We start from the raw sequence: 14,954 nt of genomic DNA, 5'->3' as shown, positions 1-14,954 counted from the left end.
CATTGCTGTGCTGCTCTGTGCAGCTCCCCACCACCACATTAGTTAGGGCTCTCTGGAGCTGCCTCCTGGCAACACCGGCAGTCTGCCAAGAGGAGCTGAGCCCCAGGCAGGAGCGGGCTTTGTTTGTGCTAACTGGGGAGGAAAGGTGAAGGTTAGACCTGATGTCGTGGGGCTGGGTCTAGCCCCTTCGGATAGTCTGGAAGGAAGTGCCTGACAAGTGCTGTTCTCGAACGTGCACAGTAGAGAATTTAGTTGTGTGCTTCCGTCATCACATTGCTCGCCTCCCCCACCATGTGACATGAGTGAGACAAGGGTGTGGCCGGGGAGAGATGAACTCCTTTGACACCAAGTAGCAGGTTTTCCCTGCCATGGTTCAATGAGGTTCCTGCCCCCTTGCCCCTGACAGAGCTAAGTAAACCCTAGCTTGTTGGGGAGAAGTTCAATGTAAGATGGTGCCATGCTGTGGTGCCATGTTGTGCTGCCAAGTTGGAGATGTGGGTTAGAAAGAATGCCTGGCATCTCATTCCCCAGGCTCTGGTGGGTGGGTAGCGTGAGGCCCATGCACTGATCGCCAAGGAGATATGGGCTACAGAGATGGGCAGAAGCTTGCAAATCCCGCTGTGCACCCTGGAGAAGAGATGGTTACCTTACCAGTCTTTCCAGACGTGGGGGCCATCATGCTTAGGAATGAAGCTGTAGGACAGCCACTCCACTAGCGGCAATTAGGCATCACTAGGGTGTCCCATCTCCAGGGACAGCTCTGAGCTTCAGGGCTAGCCTGCGCTGGCATCATGGCTGGCGTTCACTAGGGACATCAAAGGAGGGATTTGAGAGAGGGAGGGAAGGCAGACGGGATCATTTAAGTCAGTGATTGTCCACTGTGGGAGTCCCCGTGGCAGAGGCTTGCAGCATCACACAGTATGCAGTCAAGTATGCCAGCCCATTGTGCTGTGGCCCTCCCAGAGATATTGGTGGTGGGACAGGAAACAGTCAATGAGCAGGTTACTGAAAGCTTCAGTGCTACTAGACACCCTGGACCAGCCTTGTACCACCCCTTGCCATCTGAGTGGGAGACATGTGCACCAATCCCATGGAGCAAGCTTGGCCGGAGCTATTACACTAAGTCACTCCTAGAGTTCTATTCAAGGCGGCAAACAGTACGCACCTCTCCAGCTGCCGCACCACTGGGGATGGGGTCCCTCAGGGATGGGTAAATGAGCCATGTGCCCAGACAAGAGCTACATGTCACAGGTCTGGCTTTACTTGGGGTAGTTTAACAATTGGTTAGGGGTTCATAGGCCAAGGAGACCCAAAGAGTTACAGGAGTCCCTCCAACAGGCTATGAACCTGCTGATGCCCAGTGTAGGGGGACCAGGTCCCACACTGCAGGGGACCATCCAGGCAGACCAGCATTTTTGCTCACCCCGATTTCCTGGGAAGGAGAAGCTGCAGCAATGAACCTGTGGAATGGTGCATGTGCTTGTATGCTGCATCACAGCAAGGAGGACAGTGCCATCTCTAGCCACCGTAGCCAGTGTGGATGGAGGACTTGGCCAGTGGTCTGTTTTGTTGCATATTGAGAACAGGGTTTGAAGGCCACTTGCTTGGCAAAGATTTTATCCACAATTCAAGAACTAGTCCTCAATCTAATCTCACCCCACCCTGCAGCCCCACCCAGCCAGGCCTCTGCAGCAGAGGGCTCCTGCCTATGGATTAAGTGGCTCAGCGCTGGCAGCAGCTAAGTAATGTTTAACTCCATACATTTTTATTGAGCACCTGTGCGGGAATGCCTCTGAGGACATGCCAGCTAGAGATCACAGCATGGGGAGAAACCTGGTAGTGACTCAGAGCTGCAGGAGAGGATATTTGTCCCAAAGCTACTTTAATGAGAAGACCTGATCAAACCACACAGTCCTTGGCAAGACACTCCTTCTCTTCCCTTACTGCCCCTGGAGTGGGAAAGGCCAGGTGAATGCTGCTGGCATGTGGATGAGCTGTACAGAGTTCTACTGTTTTGAAGTTAACCCATTACTGTTCTGGCTGCATGGGCTGTACTGTAGTTAGTGCCATCTGCCCAGCCACCCAGCACAACATGGCAGCACTGCCTAGGGCAGAACTCCTGCTCGTGGGCTTACCTCTAATGAATACTGCTTCCTGTAGGGCATCTAAGAGGAACTCTAGACAGACCAGCCCTGTTGGAAGTGGAGCAAACCAAAAAGCTTTTAGAGTGACTCTCATGAGCTAGATGGGCAGAGCTGATCTTGTAAAGCAAGTGCATTAATATCCCTCTGCACAGGTGCTGACTGTGGGTGCTCTGGGGTTGGAGCACCCATGGGGAAAAATGGTGGGTGCTGAGCACCTACCAGCAGCTCCCTGCAATCAGCACCTCCCCCTCCCTGCACCTACAATTGGCTGTTTTGCAGCATGCAGGAGGGGGATGGGAGAGAAGCAAGGATATGGCATGCACAGGGAATGGGTGGAGTGGGGGCAGGGCCTGGGGTTGAGCACCCCTCAGCACAAAAGAAAGTCAGTGCCTGTGCCCCTCTGGCTCAAGTCCTAGGGAAGGGTAGGTGAGGCTTCTGGTCCAGGTAAGCTTCCAACTGGCCTTCCCTTTCAAGGCCATTCTTGAAGCAGCTGCAGTGATTACATTTTACCCTTCCTCTAGCCATCTCCCAGCAGCCTAGGGCTGTATAGAGAGGCATGGTTTGGTGACTAACCTGATAAAGGAGTCTCATTATGTAGAGCCCTAGTCATTCTAGAGTGCAGTATCCCAAGTCACTACCTGCCTGTTTAGGATGGGCATGTGTGCTTCAGATCTAACAGCAGTGCAGGGACTTGAGCAACCAAGCGACTGTCAGTCAATGCAAGGGTAGGCTACTGCTCATTCTGGCCCTATGCAGCTTATTGGCCTGCTGGACCTCTCATCTATGTAGCAGAGTGCCAAAAAGAGTGGCTAAAGAGAGGCCCGGCTGGGCAGAGATGGTCTTTCCCTAGTTCAGTCTTTGAGGGGTCCTGATGGATAGGATACAGGACACAAGCCTGCATGCGTCAATGCCTTAAGCAGGGATATCAGGACTACATGGCAACAACAAGAGCAACTAACCATGGCCCTTTGTTGCACATCAGCTGAACCCAGACACATTAAGATGCAGCAATACACAGTGGAGGCTCCCAGACAAGGTTAACTATCCTTGGTACCTCTATGGCCTCACAGCCCTGTGGCTCCACTCCGGGAGGCAGGGCCAGGCTGTTATCCCCACTTCCAGATGGGGAAGTGAGTGAGCCACAGTGACTTGCTCAGGTCACACAAGGCTGTTTGTGGCAGAGCAGGAATTGACCCCCTGATCTTCCATGGACCAGGCAGGGCTCTAGCCACTGAACCTTCCTTCCTCTGCCTCCCCATGGTGAGGCCATGCTAGGTTTAAGTTAGCACATTGTGGGTCCCAGATTAGAATTAAAAGCTTGTTTAAGCTACAATTGGTTCTTATGCCTCCTCCTGCACAGGGCATCACCACAGGCAGAAGTTGAAGCATCCAAAACCTTAATGTGTTTGGATTGGGTTTTCAGTGCAACTCTCAACAGGTCGGGGGGGGTCAGTCACTGGTCTGGGGACCATTACAACATTCTTGTAGTTTGTCCTTAGGGATTCAAACTCAACTTGAGCTCCATTTTAGTGTGGTGGTCTTGGAATTCCTTTGATTTTAAACAGGACATTGGCAGACACTAACCTTTAGCAAGGAGCCCAAAAATAATACCACCAGCTTTTGGTTATGGAGCTGATGCAACAGGCTTAAGTTGTATTTTAACTTTGAAAGGGCAGATTTGTGGGCATGCCAAAGCAGCCTGCAAGCTCCAGTTGTGAAGCTTTATCAAAGCAGCTGCTGCATGCTTGTAAATCTGGTCCTTGCCAGAGACTGGAGCTAGGACATGGGGCTTGAGGACCAGGCTCCCTATGGGCTCCAAGGCTTCTGCCTCAGTTCCCCTCTAGAGCTGCCCTGGTGCAGCAGAGCCATATGGAGCCTTTCAAGCACTGCTCCCCAAGCTAGCACATGGGCACAGAACATCAGAGATCAGTAACAGGTAGGCAGAGTCATCTACCAGTGAAGTGTCCTGACACACGACCAGTCTACCTCATGCCTGCATACAGTGATCCTGTTTCCAGTAAAGCTACAGAAGGGCAAGAATTGGTTGACGTTGGAGTGGTCATCGGAGCTGTTGACCTGACCTTGTCTATAGCCTATAGCATAACCAATAATTAACTCCCTAGCTATTACTGAGTTGATTCAAATGCAGCCCATGCACAAAGTTCCCATTAGTTTTAGCGATGAGAAGTTTGAAAAGCACCATTCAGAACAAAGCCAAATCTCTCAGGTACCTAATTTAATTAAACTTGTATTGAGCTGTGTACATGCAGCCATCTGGCAGTACACCTTCCCTTTCAGGAGCCATGAAGGTGGAACCCCTGTCTCATGTACACATGGACCTCAGCCTCGGCGACAGAGTTGTGACTGGCCCCTCCATAAGCAGATTGCACAGCTCACTGATCTGCCAGCCTTTCCTTCCACCGGCCCTGCTGAACAGGATTCTGCTTGGCTCGATGTACTGCCAGCCAGCCAAGTCCCAAGGGCAGGCTTCCCCTGCTGTCAGCAGCCAGGCAGACTGAACCTGCAGTGCCAGAAGTGTCTGGGCTTTCACCGCCTGTGGGGCAGGTGAACTCGGGCTTTCGTCAGGGCCCCCAGCAAGCCTGTTCACTTAGAGCACCAGCACAGGAATGCACTCTCCTGCTCAGTAGGTGGATCAAGGTGCAGAAGCCAATGGCCCAGCCAATCATACAGAGAGAAGGAACAAATAAGGCTCCAAGTTAATGGTTCTCCAGAAGGCGCAGGAGGGCTTCCCTTGGAGCAGGGCAGCTGGGCAGGACTCACCTGAGCGTGAAGGGCAGCAGCGGCAGCAGCAGCAGCTGGGTATGTGAACGCGGCATGGGGGATGGCAGGGGTTAGCTCTGTGGTGTACAGTGGGTAGGGAGCCCATGCCTCTGGAGATGCCGGAATAAGAGCTGCTCCAGCCAGGTCATCTAGAGGTTTAGAAACAGCGGTGACAGTGTTTGAGATGTGTGCTGATGGGGAACAGAGCTGACTGCAGCAGTAAGACTGAGGCTCAGCACTGCTTTGCTTCCAAGAGTCCCTGTCCCGTCCCCCCCCCAAGGGGAGATGAGAGATCTAACCAAACTGGAGTTCCTCTGGAGAGCCACTCCTCTGCCTCCATGCCCTGAATAGCTCCTTGCACCCAGAGCCCTGTGCAGCTCAGCCACCAGTGATCAAGCTTAGGGAAGTTATGGCTTGATGTGCTGATGCCACCTCTCCTGCCCTGGGGGGTAAGGGGTGGGCTAACCCTGACAGCATGGCAGCCTCCATAGCAGCATGAGTGCTCTGAACTATCTATACCTGGTGACCCCTTGTTGTATGTGAATCAGGCTGCCCCAGCAAAGCCCACAGGTGGGCCCTGCTGCAGCTGTGGGTGAAGGACCAAGTTGCTCTCCCCAGTTTCAGTGCCCTCCCAACAGCCAGCAGTGACTGCACATCTGAGGCCAGGCTCCTGCCTGATGTGGGCATTAATGGCCACCTAGACAGCAACAAGGGAAGCAGCTGCAGTGCCCACTCCTGATTCACTGTAGAGCCCCTCCTTTCCCAATGCGGCCCCAGTGGCTACTCACAGGGGTCCCGTGCGATGAAGTGTGCGCCCAGGGCAGGGTGGATGTTGGTGGGGTTCGGTGTGGCCATCAGCTTGCTTTTTGCCATCTTGGTGTTGGCTTTGGCAAACTCCAACCGCAAGGTCTGGGGGTTCTCTGGGTCGAAGCGGATGCCCTGCAGGAGGGGGAGCACAGAGTCTTGCACTGAAGCAAATTCCATTCCCCAGGTGGGTTCAGATGAGGTGACTAGTCACCTCTCCCCAGCCAGGGACCAGAGCCCAACCTGTGACTACAACCAGTTATGCAGAGTGAGGTGAGGCCAGGGAACACTAGACCAGAAATGGACTGCTTGACTCTCCAACTTTCTGTGCACTAGGGAATTTTTCCATCTTGCTAACAGCTGATCTGGTGTTGGTCCTGTCCATATGTGCACACTTCCAAGCCCCACACAGCACTATCTTTCAGAGAGTAGGTGAGCTTTGCTCAAAGCAAATCTGATGGAGCTGGAGATTGGAGAGCCCTGTCCACACTGGCATTTCCTCCTGTTGGCAGTGGGTGTGGCTAGACTCCTGGTAAACCTGGGTGGGGATGCACTAGTGTGGAAAAGGCTGCAAACTTCTTGCACTAAAGACAGGAGCGTGAGCCTGAGCAAGCCACAGGCAGCAGCTGCTCAGCTCAAGTAGGGGGAGGCAAGATGTGCTCCCCAACATGCAATAGCCTGGCTTGTCACCTTAGCAAGGTTTTTATTAGATGGCTTAGGGGCAGGATGCTAAGTAATGGGTGGGGGCACACATGGCTGGACAGGTGTGCACTTCATCACATCCCAGCAAGGATAATGCTCAGTGTATTGAGCCAGCAAGCGCATTAGTCCCTGGCAGACACCTGATGCCATGGTGATGGAAATGAAGCCATAAAAAAATCCCCACAGACCTACAGGGCCCGTTGTAAGCCAGGTGCTGGGGGAATTCAGAAGTTCTATCCATGAGACTTTCTGCTGAACTGACTTGTCACCCTCCCTGCCTGACAGCACCTAGCCATTTAGCACTATCAGTAAGGCAGCCCTCCTCCGACAGGGCCACGACATGGGTGTAGCAAACTGCTACCCAGCAATGGGGAACCTGGGGTCTGTAGTCCTCACATCTTCATTTGCAAATTAGGGCATGAAAGGCATCACCAAGCTCAGCCTACAGGCTCCTACATTTGGAATAAATATTTGGTAATGGGCTCTTCAGTCTAGCCACTAAAGATACGAGACCCAATGACTGGATGTTGAAGCAAGATGAATTCAGACCAGAAATAAGGTGTACATTTCTGATGGTTAATTACTTTCACTAGAACAACTTCAAGGATTGCAGCAGCTTCTCCAGAGAAGATTGGCCGTTTTTCTAGCTTTAAAGGGAATTGTGGGGAATCTGACCATTGCTATAGAGGTCCAATGAGAGGATCACAGGGACTTCTTCTGGCCCTGGAATCTATGAACTGAAGGCTCACCCTCTGCTTGTTTGACTGTCCCACAACCAGGGGAACCAGAACTCACCCAAGTTTTATGCCACCCCCACCCTACACTGCACAGTCTTACAAGCTGGTTTTGCAGTTAATGTCTCATTTCAGACATGGTTACGAATAAGGCAGGCTGTTGTGATCATGCAGTGAAAACCCTTCACCTCAGAGCTAGAGACCCAGACATGGGAGGCCTTTAGTCTTCAGTAGAAAAGTGTGATGGGGAAGGGAGATGACGAGCTGGCAGTGAATAGAAGGAAGCTTCCAGTATATGCTTTGCCCAGCTCACAATATAATGCCAGAGGCGTTACCTAGCTGTGGAGGAGTTCTGAACAGATGAAGTGCATTGCATTGGCTATAGCTGGTTTCTAGACCAGGCTGAAGTCCTAGTGCAGGTACGGATCCTTGCCCTCCATTGCTTTAGGGTATAGCTGACGGGTGGGGAATCCTTCACATGCTGCTGACAAGCCAAGCATCCAGGTACCTTGCTGCCTTGTTAGAAGTGGCACTAAGCATCAGCTGCTAGAGGTGGGGGTTACAGATCTCCCAAGGAACACTGGGGCTGGTTAGCCACATGAGGCCCCAGCTGGAGACATGGATGGGTACTTACATTTAAGGCATTCTTTGCTGCTTCAGCACCAGCTCGGCTATCAAAGGTAACGAAACCAACTGGCTGGAGGAGACAACAGGTTAGGTCCAAGCGCCTCCTCCCATGCTAGTCCTCCCCAAGCTGCCAGCCCCAGCCAGACCAGAATCCTGCAGCATTCAGAGAGTGGCAAGAGGCCAGTGTGGCTGCTCTAACCCATATCTTAGAGGCATCTGTGCAGAGGCAGAGAATTCAGAGAAGCCCAAGATTCATACCATGCTTCCATTCCCCACCCACCACCCTCCAATGTGCTTCTTCTGGCCTGGGCTGCTCTGTTAGCACCATGGGAATTTGCCGATGGATCATTAGGCCAGTCAGGACCAAAAGCCCTGTGGTGTCTGGCAAAGAGCCCTGAGATCCAGTCACCCCCAGCTCTGGCCTTGGAGTAGTGTCTGAATTGCAGTTCCAACTGGTGTTCAAGCTTGTCTGGGTTTGGGGGACAGTTTTGTCAGGGCAGTCACTGGGTTAAGGGTCAGATCCCAGCCCCTCTCTCACTTGGTCATTTCACATCTTCAGAGAGCTGCATGGACATGGGGCAGCAAACTGCCCTACCTCTGCAAGAGCAGCACATGCTTAAGCCTTGGGGGTGGGAGGGGATACCACATATAGCCTTTGTGAAGGGGCACCACCACTTCCATGCAGCCAGCCAGCTCAGGTCATGGATTAAGCTTTCATCCCCCTGCCTCCCCCAACTGTGGAGTCCAGGGAGCTCTGTAGGGAGGTGTGACACCTCCCAGTACCTAGGGCAGGAGGGCCCCAGTTATCCATAGGGATTTACACCAAGAGGCTTGGAGTTGGCAGCTTCACAGCTCTGCCTCCTGTTACTAGGCTTTCCTGCTAGCACTTGCCTCCCAAGCAGGTGACTGGGGTTGTTCTGTGGCTACCCCTCCCCAGCATTATTGGAGGGGGGCTGCACTGGACTGCATGCCAGCTTTGTTCACACAGAAGCACAGCTCTCAGTAAGAGGACAGCAGGGACATGTCAGTCAGCTTGGAGTGACAGCTCCCACATCTGAGGCAGAGGCAATGCAGCACCCGCTGAGCTGGTCCCATAAGCTCACAGGTCTGTGCCCTGCCTAGGCTGGGCAACCCCCATCCAAAGAATCTCTCCACAGCTTTAGACTGCCTCTAGCCCACCACTGTTCAAAGCCTGCATCATCAAAATGGCCTCTGGTCTAGTCTGCCTGTAAGATGCTTGCTGCCTCGTTGCGCTCAGCTGGATGAGAAGTGGAACAGACCAGGTGGGCTCAGTGTTTTACTCCCCAGGGTGGAGTCACTGGTGGTCCCACTCCAAGGCTTGCTGCTGCCCAGCCATGCAGCAGAGGTGGCTGGAAAGGCATTTGGGAAAGCTGTATCATGGGCTGGGGGACAGGGTCTGGATGCAGGTGTGAGTAGGAACTGAGGAGAGCACCCAGGCTACCAGAGGATGGCAGTTCACCCTGCAGGGACTGTGGGATCCTCCCTGAGCCCCATCCTGGGAACCTAATCCCTGCTACAACAGAAGCCATGGAACTATGCTGGGGGGGGGGGGGGGAAGAGATGGAATAAAGAGTTACCTGTTTTGATGTTAGTTTGATCAGTGACCCTTCATAGCCCTGGAGAGAGAGAGAGAAACCAGAAAGTTACGACTCCTTAAAAGGCAAGACAACCAGTGAGGCATCATGACAACACAACTGACTTCAGGAATCCCCCACCAGCCCCAGCTAGTTTCTGAAGCATAACTCTGGATGATCCAGCTGTGTTTGAGCTAGGTTAGCCTCTCCTCCCAAGCGAGGGCAGCCTGGTCCCTCTTCTCCCCTCCCACCCTGCTGAACTTGGCAGGCACCACAAGTGCTAGGCTCCCACCTGTGCCTGCTGGACAGCCTGTGAAGAGTTACTTAGTAGCAAAAGCAGCTTCCCCAGGGCTGCTCACAGCAGAATTTAGGTCTTTAGGAAGATGCACAGAGGAGGCATCTGAAGTTCATTTTGATTCAGAGTCTGTTCAGGAAGCTAGATGCCAGCATGGCTAGGGGGCTGGAGCATGTTAACCCCAGCAGATGCTACTGCCAGCTGATGAACAAGAGATTACTGAATGGGGGGCAGGGGGGAGAAGGATGGGATACTGGAGTGGGTATCCTGGTCCCAGTCAGCTATTGTTTCTGGTCCCCATGCATCCAGAGCAGCAGCACTGCCTAGACCTGTGGTTTTCAACCTTTTCTCATTAGCAGAGTTCTAAAACATTTTGGACTGGAAGTGCAGACCCTTTGGAAATCTTAGGCACTCTGCACACCCCCAGGAGTCCAGACACCATAGGCTTTGCCACTGGCCTGGACTATACAGACTGCAGACCAGGGCACCAGCATCAGTTTAGTTTCAGCCCATAGTCTGGGTTTACAGCTTCCTGGACCAGACACACACCCCTACACCTGGATTTCATAGAATATCAGGGTTGGAAGGGACCTCAGGAGGTCATCTAGTCCAACCCCCTGCTCAAAGCAGGGCCAATCCCCAATTTTTGCCCCAGATCCCTAAATGGCCCCCTCAAGGATTGAACTCACAACCCTGGGTTTAGCAGGCCAATGCTCAAACCACTGAGCTATCCCTCCCCCCCAAATCCCCCCTGTGATTTGCCCAGGGGGGATGGTTTGTTGTGCCACCAGTGGTCAGGATTGTGCAGTGTTGTGCACAGGGCCATTAGCACTAGAGGCAGTGCCCCAAGCAAGCCCGGACACCTCTGCAGAAGTCTATGGCAGAATTGCTTGTGCCCCAACCCCATGGCCTAGGGCAAGGCCCAGCAGGTTCTCATCCAGACAGGACCTGCAGGGTTTGGAAAGAGGAGTCTGTGCCATAGCAGGGAAGGGTGGTACAGCCCCCCACTCCCATGAACAGGCCTGTTCTCCAGGTACACTGGAGGGGGAAGTTGTCATGGTAGTGGTTCAGCATCTCTACCCAGCTTAGCTACTCCCCAGCCCCTCTGTGATGACCCAGCAGAGAGTTCAGCTGTCACAGGGAATCTGACTCACACCTGGGTCAGACATTTCACCCGCTGCACATTATTAGGGACAGGGGGAGCTCTTCACCTCCCATGTTGCTCTGGCTGCTGTTTGCTGCTCTAAGGGGACATCCTTCTCCCTAGGGCTCTCCAGTGCAGTGGGGAGTGAGCAAGCAGCACCTGCTGTGGCTTTTAGTACATTGGTGTGAGCTCCTGTGAAAGGGAGGAGCCACCAGAGGGCCCCAAGGGGCACCTTCTGGGTTATCAGTGGGGTATGGTGAGTGCCAAACTCCCATCAACCCTGGGCTCAGGACAGTGAGGGATTGATGGCCTGCAGTGCCTGGGGCAGAGGGGATGGCCTCTACTCCCCAGTAGAGGCTTCTGTCACTGCCACCAGCATTAGATGCCTCACTATTGTGACTGAGCAGGTTACTCTGAAGGGCTCCCCCCTGACCCCCACTGAGCAGCAGCCCAGGTCCCTTCACTCTTCCCATTAGACTTTCAGACCCAGTAACATCTCCCCCCTGCCCCCAAAGAAACTCCCTCAAGCAGATGGCAGCTGAGGCAGGCCAGCTGGAGGACCAACCAGCATGTTGCTAGCGGGGCAGCCCATTTTAGGTTGGTTTTGCACCTACTCACCTTGAACGGTCGGAAGAGCAAGTAGAGCTCTCTGGGTTTGATGTCCACAGGAAGGCCACTGACAAAGAGTGTCCGTACCTAGAAGAGAGGGACCCACATTGAGTGCTGGCAGGCAGAGGCTGGAGTGCTAGATACCAGATGCATTTCAGAGACATGGCCTCAATACATCACCCTTTGCATTCTAGGCCTTTCCCTGGGGGATGGGGAAGAAGAGTGTGATGAAGTGGGACTGTTCTTAATGTTCCTCTGAATAGTGTGGGGGTGCCTCAGTTTCCCTTAGGCAGTTCAGTATCTAGGTGGCAGGATAAGGGTGTATGATCACTGCAGAGCCCTAGAGGGCGGGTGTGTGCAGCATCATGCCTATGGCACCACAGTCATGGGGGAAAATGTTGCTTTAGCACTCAAGCTTCCTAGATTTGGGAGGAGGGGTGGGAAGGAGTGTGTAGCTAGAGAGGTCATTCAAACTGCTGGCTCACTTTCAGAGGCACTGCAAATCCTCCTTCATGATGGGGTGGGCCCCATCAGAGCTGTACATTGAGCCAGCAAGTTACAGAACCATGTACAATTCACACCCAAAACAGAGCTGCATGTGCTCCTTTATGGCTCTACTAGGCCCAGACCCTGTGCCTCAACAGGACCTGGACACTAGAGCAGGGCCTGAGACATCGCTCAGAAATACATGAGCATGGATTAAGGTCTACTGGCTAGGAAATTTGATAGGCTGTGTTGCCTCAAAGATCTTGCTGGGTGCACGAGCACACAATGGGATTGACATACTGCAGCTTTCCACTAGCCAAGAGGCCACCTCATGCCCAGATGATGGGCAAAGTACACAGCCCCAGAACATCCTGCTGGGCCATGGAAGTTCTACCCACTCCATCCCCATCACCAGGGCGGGAAAGGTCTCGCCACACTGGTCTCCGCTCTCTCGAGCTGAGTGTAGGGTAATATCTAGTCCCAAGTGCTCAGCGGGCTACAGAACAAGCCGTGACCCTTGTAAAAGCCAGGCTGATCAAAGACCTGCTGCTGAACCCTTCCAGCAGCCTCTCTCAACAAGAGTCCAGTCATTCATCAAGAAGTTTCCTTCCTCACTTTTGTCTTCCTCTTGGTACCATCTCAAGATCATCTCCATTCTTGCTATTTACATACAGGTGTGTTAACTTTGTTCTCCAGAGGAGTGCTCTATGCTACCCACATCTCCCACCCCAGCCAGTCAGTCTTAAAGCGGCTATGGCTATTGATTTTAGACTTCTCCAGAGAGCTTGTTTCCCTCCAATGCTCTGAGAAACCTACTGAGCTCCCTGCAAAGTGAGGGGGCCCAGAACTAGGCCTCTGGGAACAGACTTCAAAGTCAAATGACAGCAAGACAACCAATGTAGACTGTTCATTGTCACCACTGGGGTTTTCAGTGTCACACCACATGCAGAGTCCACTGATGGAGTGAGTTGATGGCATCAGAGTGACATCCCATCTCTGGCTCAACCCTGCAAATCTGTAAGTCTTGGGGCAACCCAGAGGACAATACCAGGCAGGCTCAGGGCACACACCCCTTCATGCCTCAATGGCCAGCTTAGAGCACTGTGTTCCTCCCAGCAATGTACCTGAAGAGCATACAATGCCACTTTCGAATGTGGTAAGCAATTGGAGGAAGCCCAGATCTCAGCAAGGTTGGCTTGACTGACTCTTGCACACTTTATGCTCAGGTTTTGGCACAAACAGTGCCTATGGAATACCTTTAACAGACCCAGATCTGCCTGTAAGAGGATCCAGACTCCTGACCTGTATAGTGATGTAGGCAGTCCATAGATCTGCTAGATTCTGCACTGTGACAAAGTTTGTGATGTTTTCTACATCCATAGGCATGATGTGGACATCATGCAGGAGGCAGTAAGACCCGGCTGTCAAAGGACATGGTTGATGAACTTGTCAGCAAACAAAGGCTGCAAGCAGAGTGGAAACGGTAGTACTCTCCATGGTGCTCAACCCTACCGGCACCAAGGTTCTGGACCTTGGTCTTCTGTCCAGCATCTTGAGACCTTGAAGAGTCACAGAATCTTAGAAATGTAGGGCTGGTTGGGACCTCAAGAAGTCATCAAGTCCAGCCCTGTATTGTGGCAGGGCCAAGGAAGCCTAGACCATCTCTGGCAGGTGTTTGGAAGCTCTTAAAAAGAAGCTGGACAATGAGGGGGACTCTACAACCTCCTACCTGGAGGCCTGTTTGAGTTTAACCTCCCTTTGCTGCAGATTAAGCCCATTACTTCAATTGTCTTCCCATCACAGGACATGGAGAACAAGATCACCCTTCTCTTTACAAGAGCCCTTGAAGTATTAGAAGGCTTATCAGGTCACACCTCAGTCTTCTCCAGACTGGAAATGGAGTTCCCCACTTCCAATCTTTCCTCATAGGTCAGGTTTTCTAAACTTTTATCATTTTTGTTGCTTTCTTTCTTGACTCTCTCCACATCCTTCCTAGAGTGTGGTGCCCAGAATTGGCCAGTACTCCACTTGGAGTCACTCATGTCAAGCAGACCAGGACAATTACCTTCTGTGTCTTGTACACAAAAAATAGTCCTGTTAGTACAACCTAGAACATTAGCCTTTTGTCAATGTGATGCAGCTGCAAAATCAGTTTATGGTCCACTAATCCCCAACTCCTTCTCAGCACTTCTACCCCCAGCCAGTTATTCCCCAAGTTTATAGTTTTACATTTGATTTTTCCTTCCTAAGTGAAGTACTTTGAACTCAACAAGATGAAAGTCATAAAGACACTTACAGACCAACTCAAGAGGACAAGTTTAAAATTGCAAGTTTCATAAGCTTACTCCCCACTCCATTATTCAATGGAATGAAAATACTGGCCAGTGCTGGACCCAGGACTGACCCCTGTGGGACCCCCACTAGATACACCCTTCCAAAGTGTTAGCAAGACACTGGTAACTTCTGAGTTCAGTCTCTCATTCATGCACCCACCTTATAGTAAATTCATCTAGACCATATTTCCCTAGTTTGCTTATGAGAATGTCATGCAAAACTGTTCAAACCTTACTTTTTTTAGTAAGGCTTTTTCATATCTACTGCTTCCCTCCATTCACTAGATCAGTAATCCTATCAAAAGGAGGAAATTAAGTTGGTTTGACATGATGTTAACAAATCCTTGCTAGCTAATCCTTATAAGCCCTATTACCCTCCAGGCACTTACAAGTGTATTGTTCAATACCTGGAAAGATACTGGAAAAAGTTTATTGAAGTTAAGTGGACTCCTCTATAATTCCTTGGGTCCTCCTGGTGTACCTTTTTTAGAGATGGGCAAACATAGAACCTTTCTCCAGTCTTCTGAGACATCTCTTGTCCTCCAGGAATTCTCAAAGATAATTGCTAACAGCTCTAAGATTGCTGCAGCTAGTTGCTTAAGTACCCTAGGATGAATTTCATCAGGCCCTACTGACTTGAACATATCTGTATAAATATTCTGTTTTCCCTATTTTTAGCTTGCATTCCTCCCCCGGTTGT

General features: G+C 51.8%; 1 protein-coding gene across 5 annotated transcripts in view; it reads right to left on the bottom strand.

The window, feature by feature from the left end:
• The window catches only part of RBPMS2 (RNA binding protein, mRNA processing factor 2), a 49,066-nt gene that overhangs the window by 13,557 nt on the left and 20,555 nt on the right, over positions 1–14,954 (bottom strand). For 3 of the 5 annotated variants that reach the window (XM_073363234.2, XM_073363235.2, XM_073363233.2), the window contains exons 2-6: positions 11,445–11,522; positions 9,391–9,429; positions 7,800–7,862; positions 5,714–5,864; positions 4,926–5,074 (exon numbers count right to left, since the gene is read on the bottom strand). In XM_073363234.2, coding sequence (XP_073219335.1) covers positions 4,926–5,074; positions 5,714–5,864; positions 7,800–7,862; positions 9,391–9,429; positions 11,445–11,522 — 480 coding nt within the window. The remainder of the gene's footprint in view (positions 1–4,925; positions 5,075–5,713; positions 5,865–7,799; positions 7,863–9,390; positions 9,430–11,444; positions 11,523–14,954) is intronic. The other 2 variants (XM_073363238.2, XM_073363239.2) reach the window with 1 other exon arrangement.

The sequence above is a fragment of the Lepidochelys kempii genome, chromosome 10, assembly GCF_965140285.1.
Source record: "Lepidochelys kempii isolate rLepKem1 chromosome 10, rLepKem1.hap1, whole genome shotgun sequence".
Classification (NCBI taxonomy): Eukaryota; Metazoa; Chordata; order Testudines; family Cheloniidae; genus Lepidochelys; species Lepidochelys kempii.
This window is presented reverse-complemented; position numbering and strand designations above follow the sequence as displayed.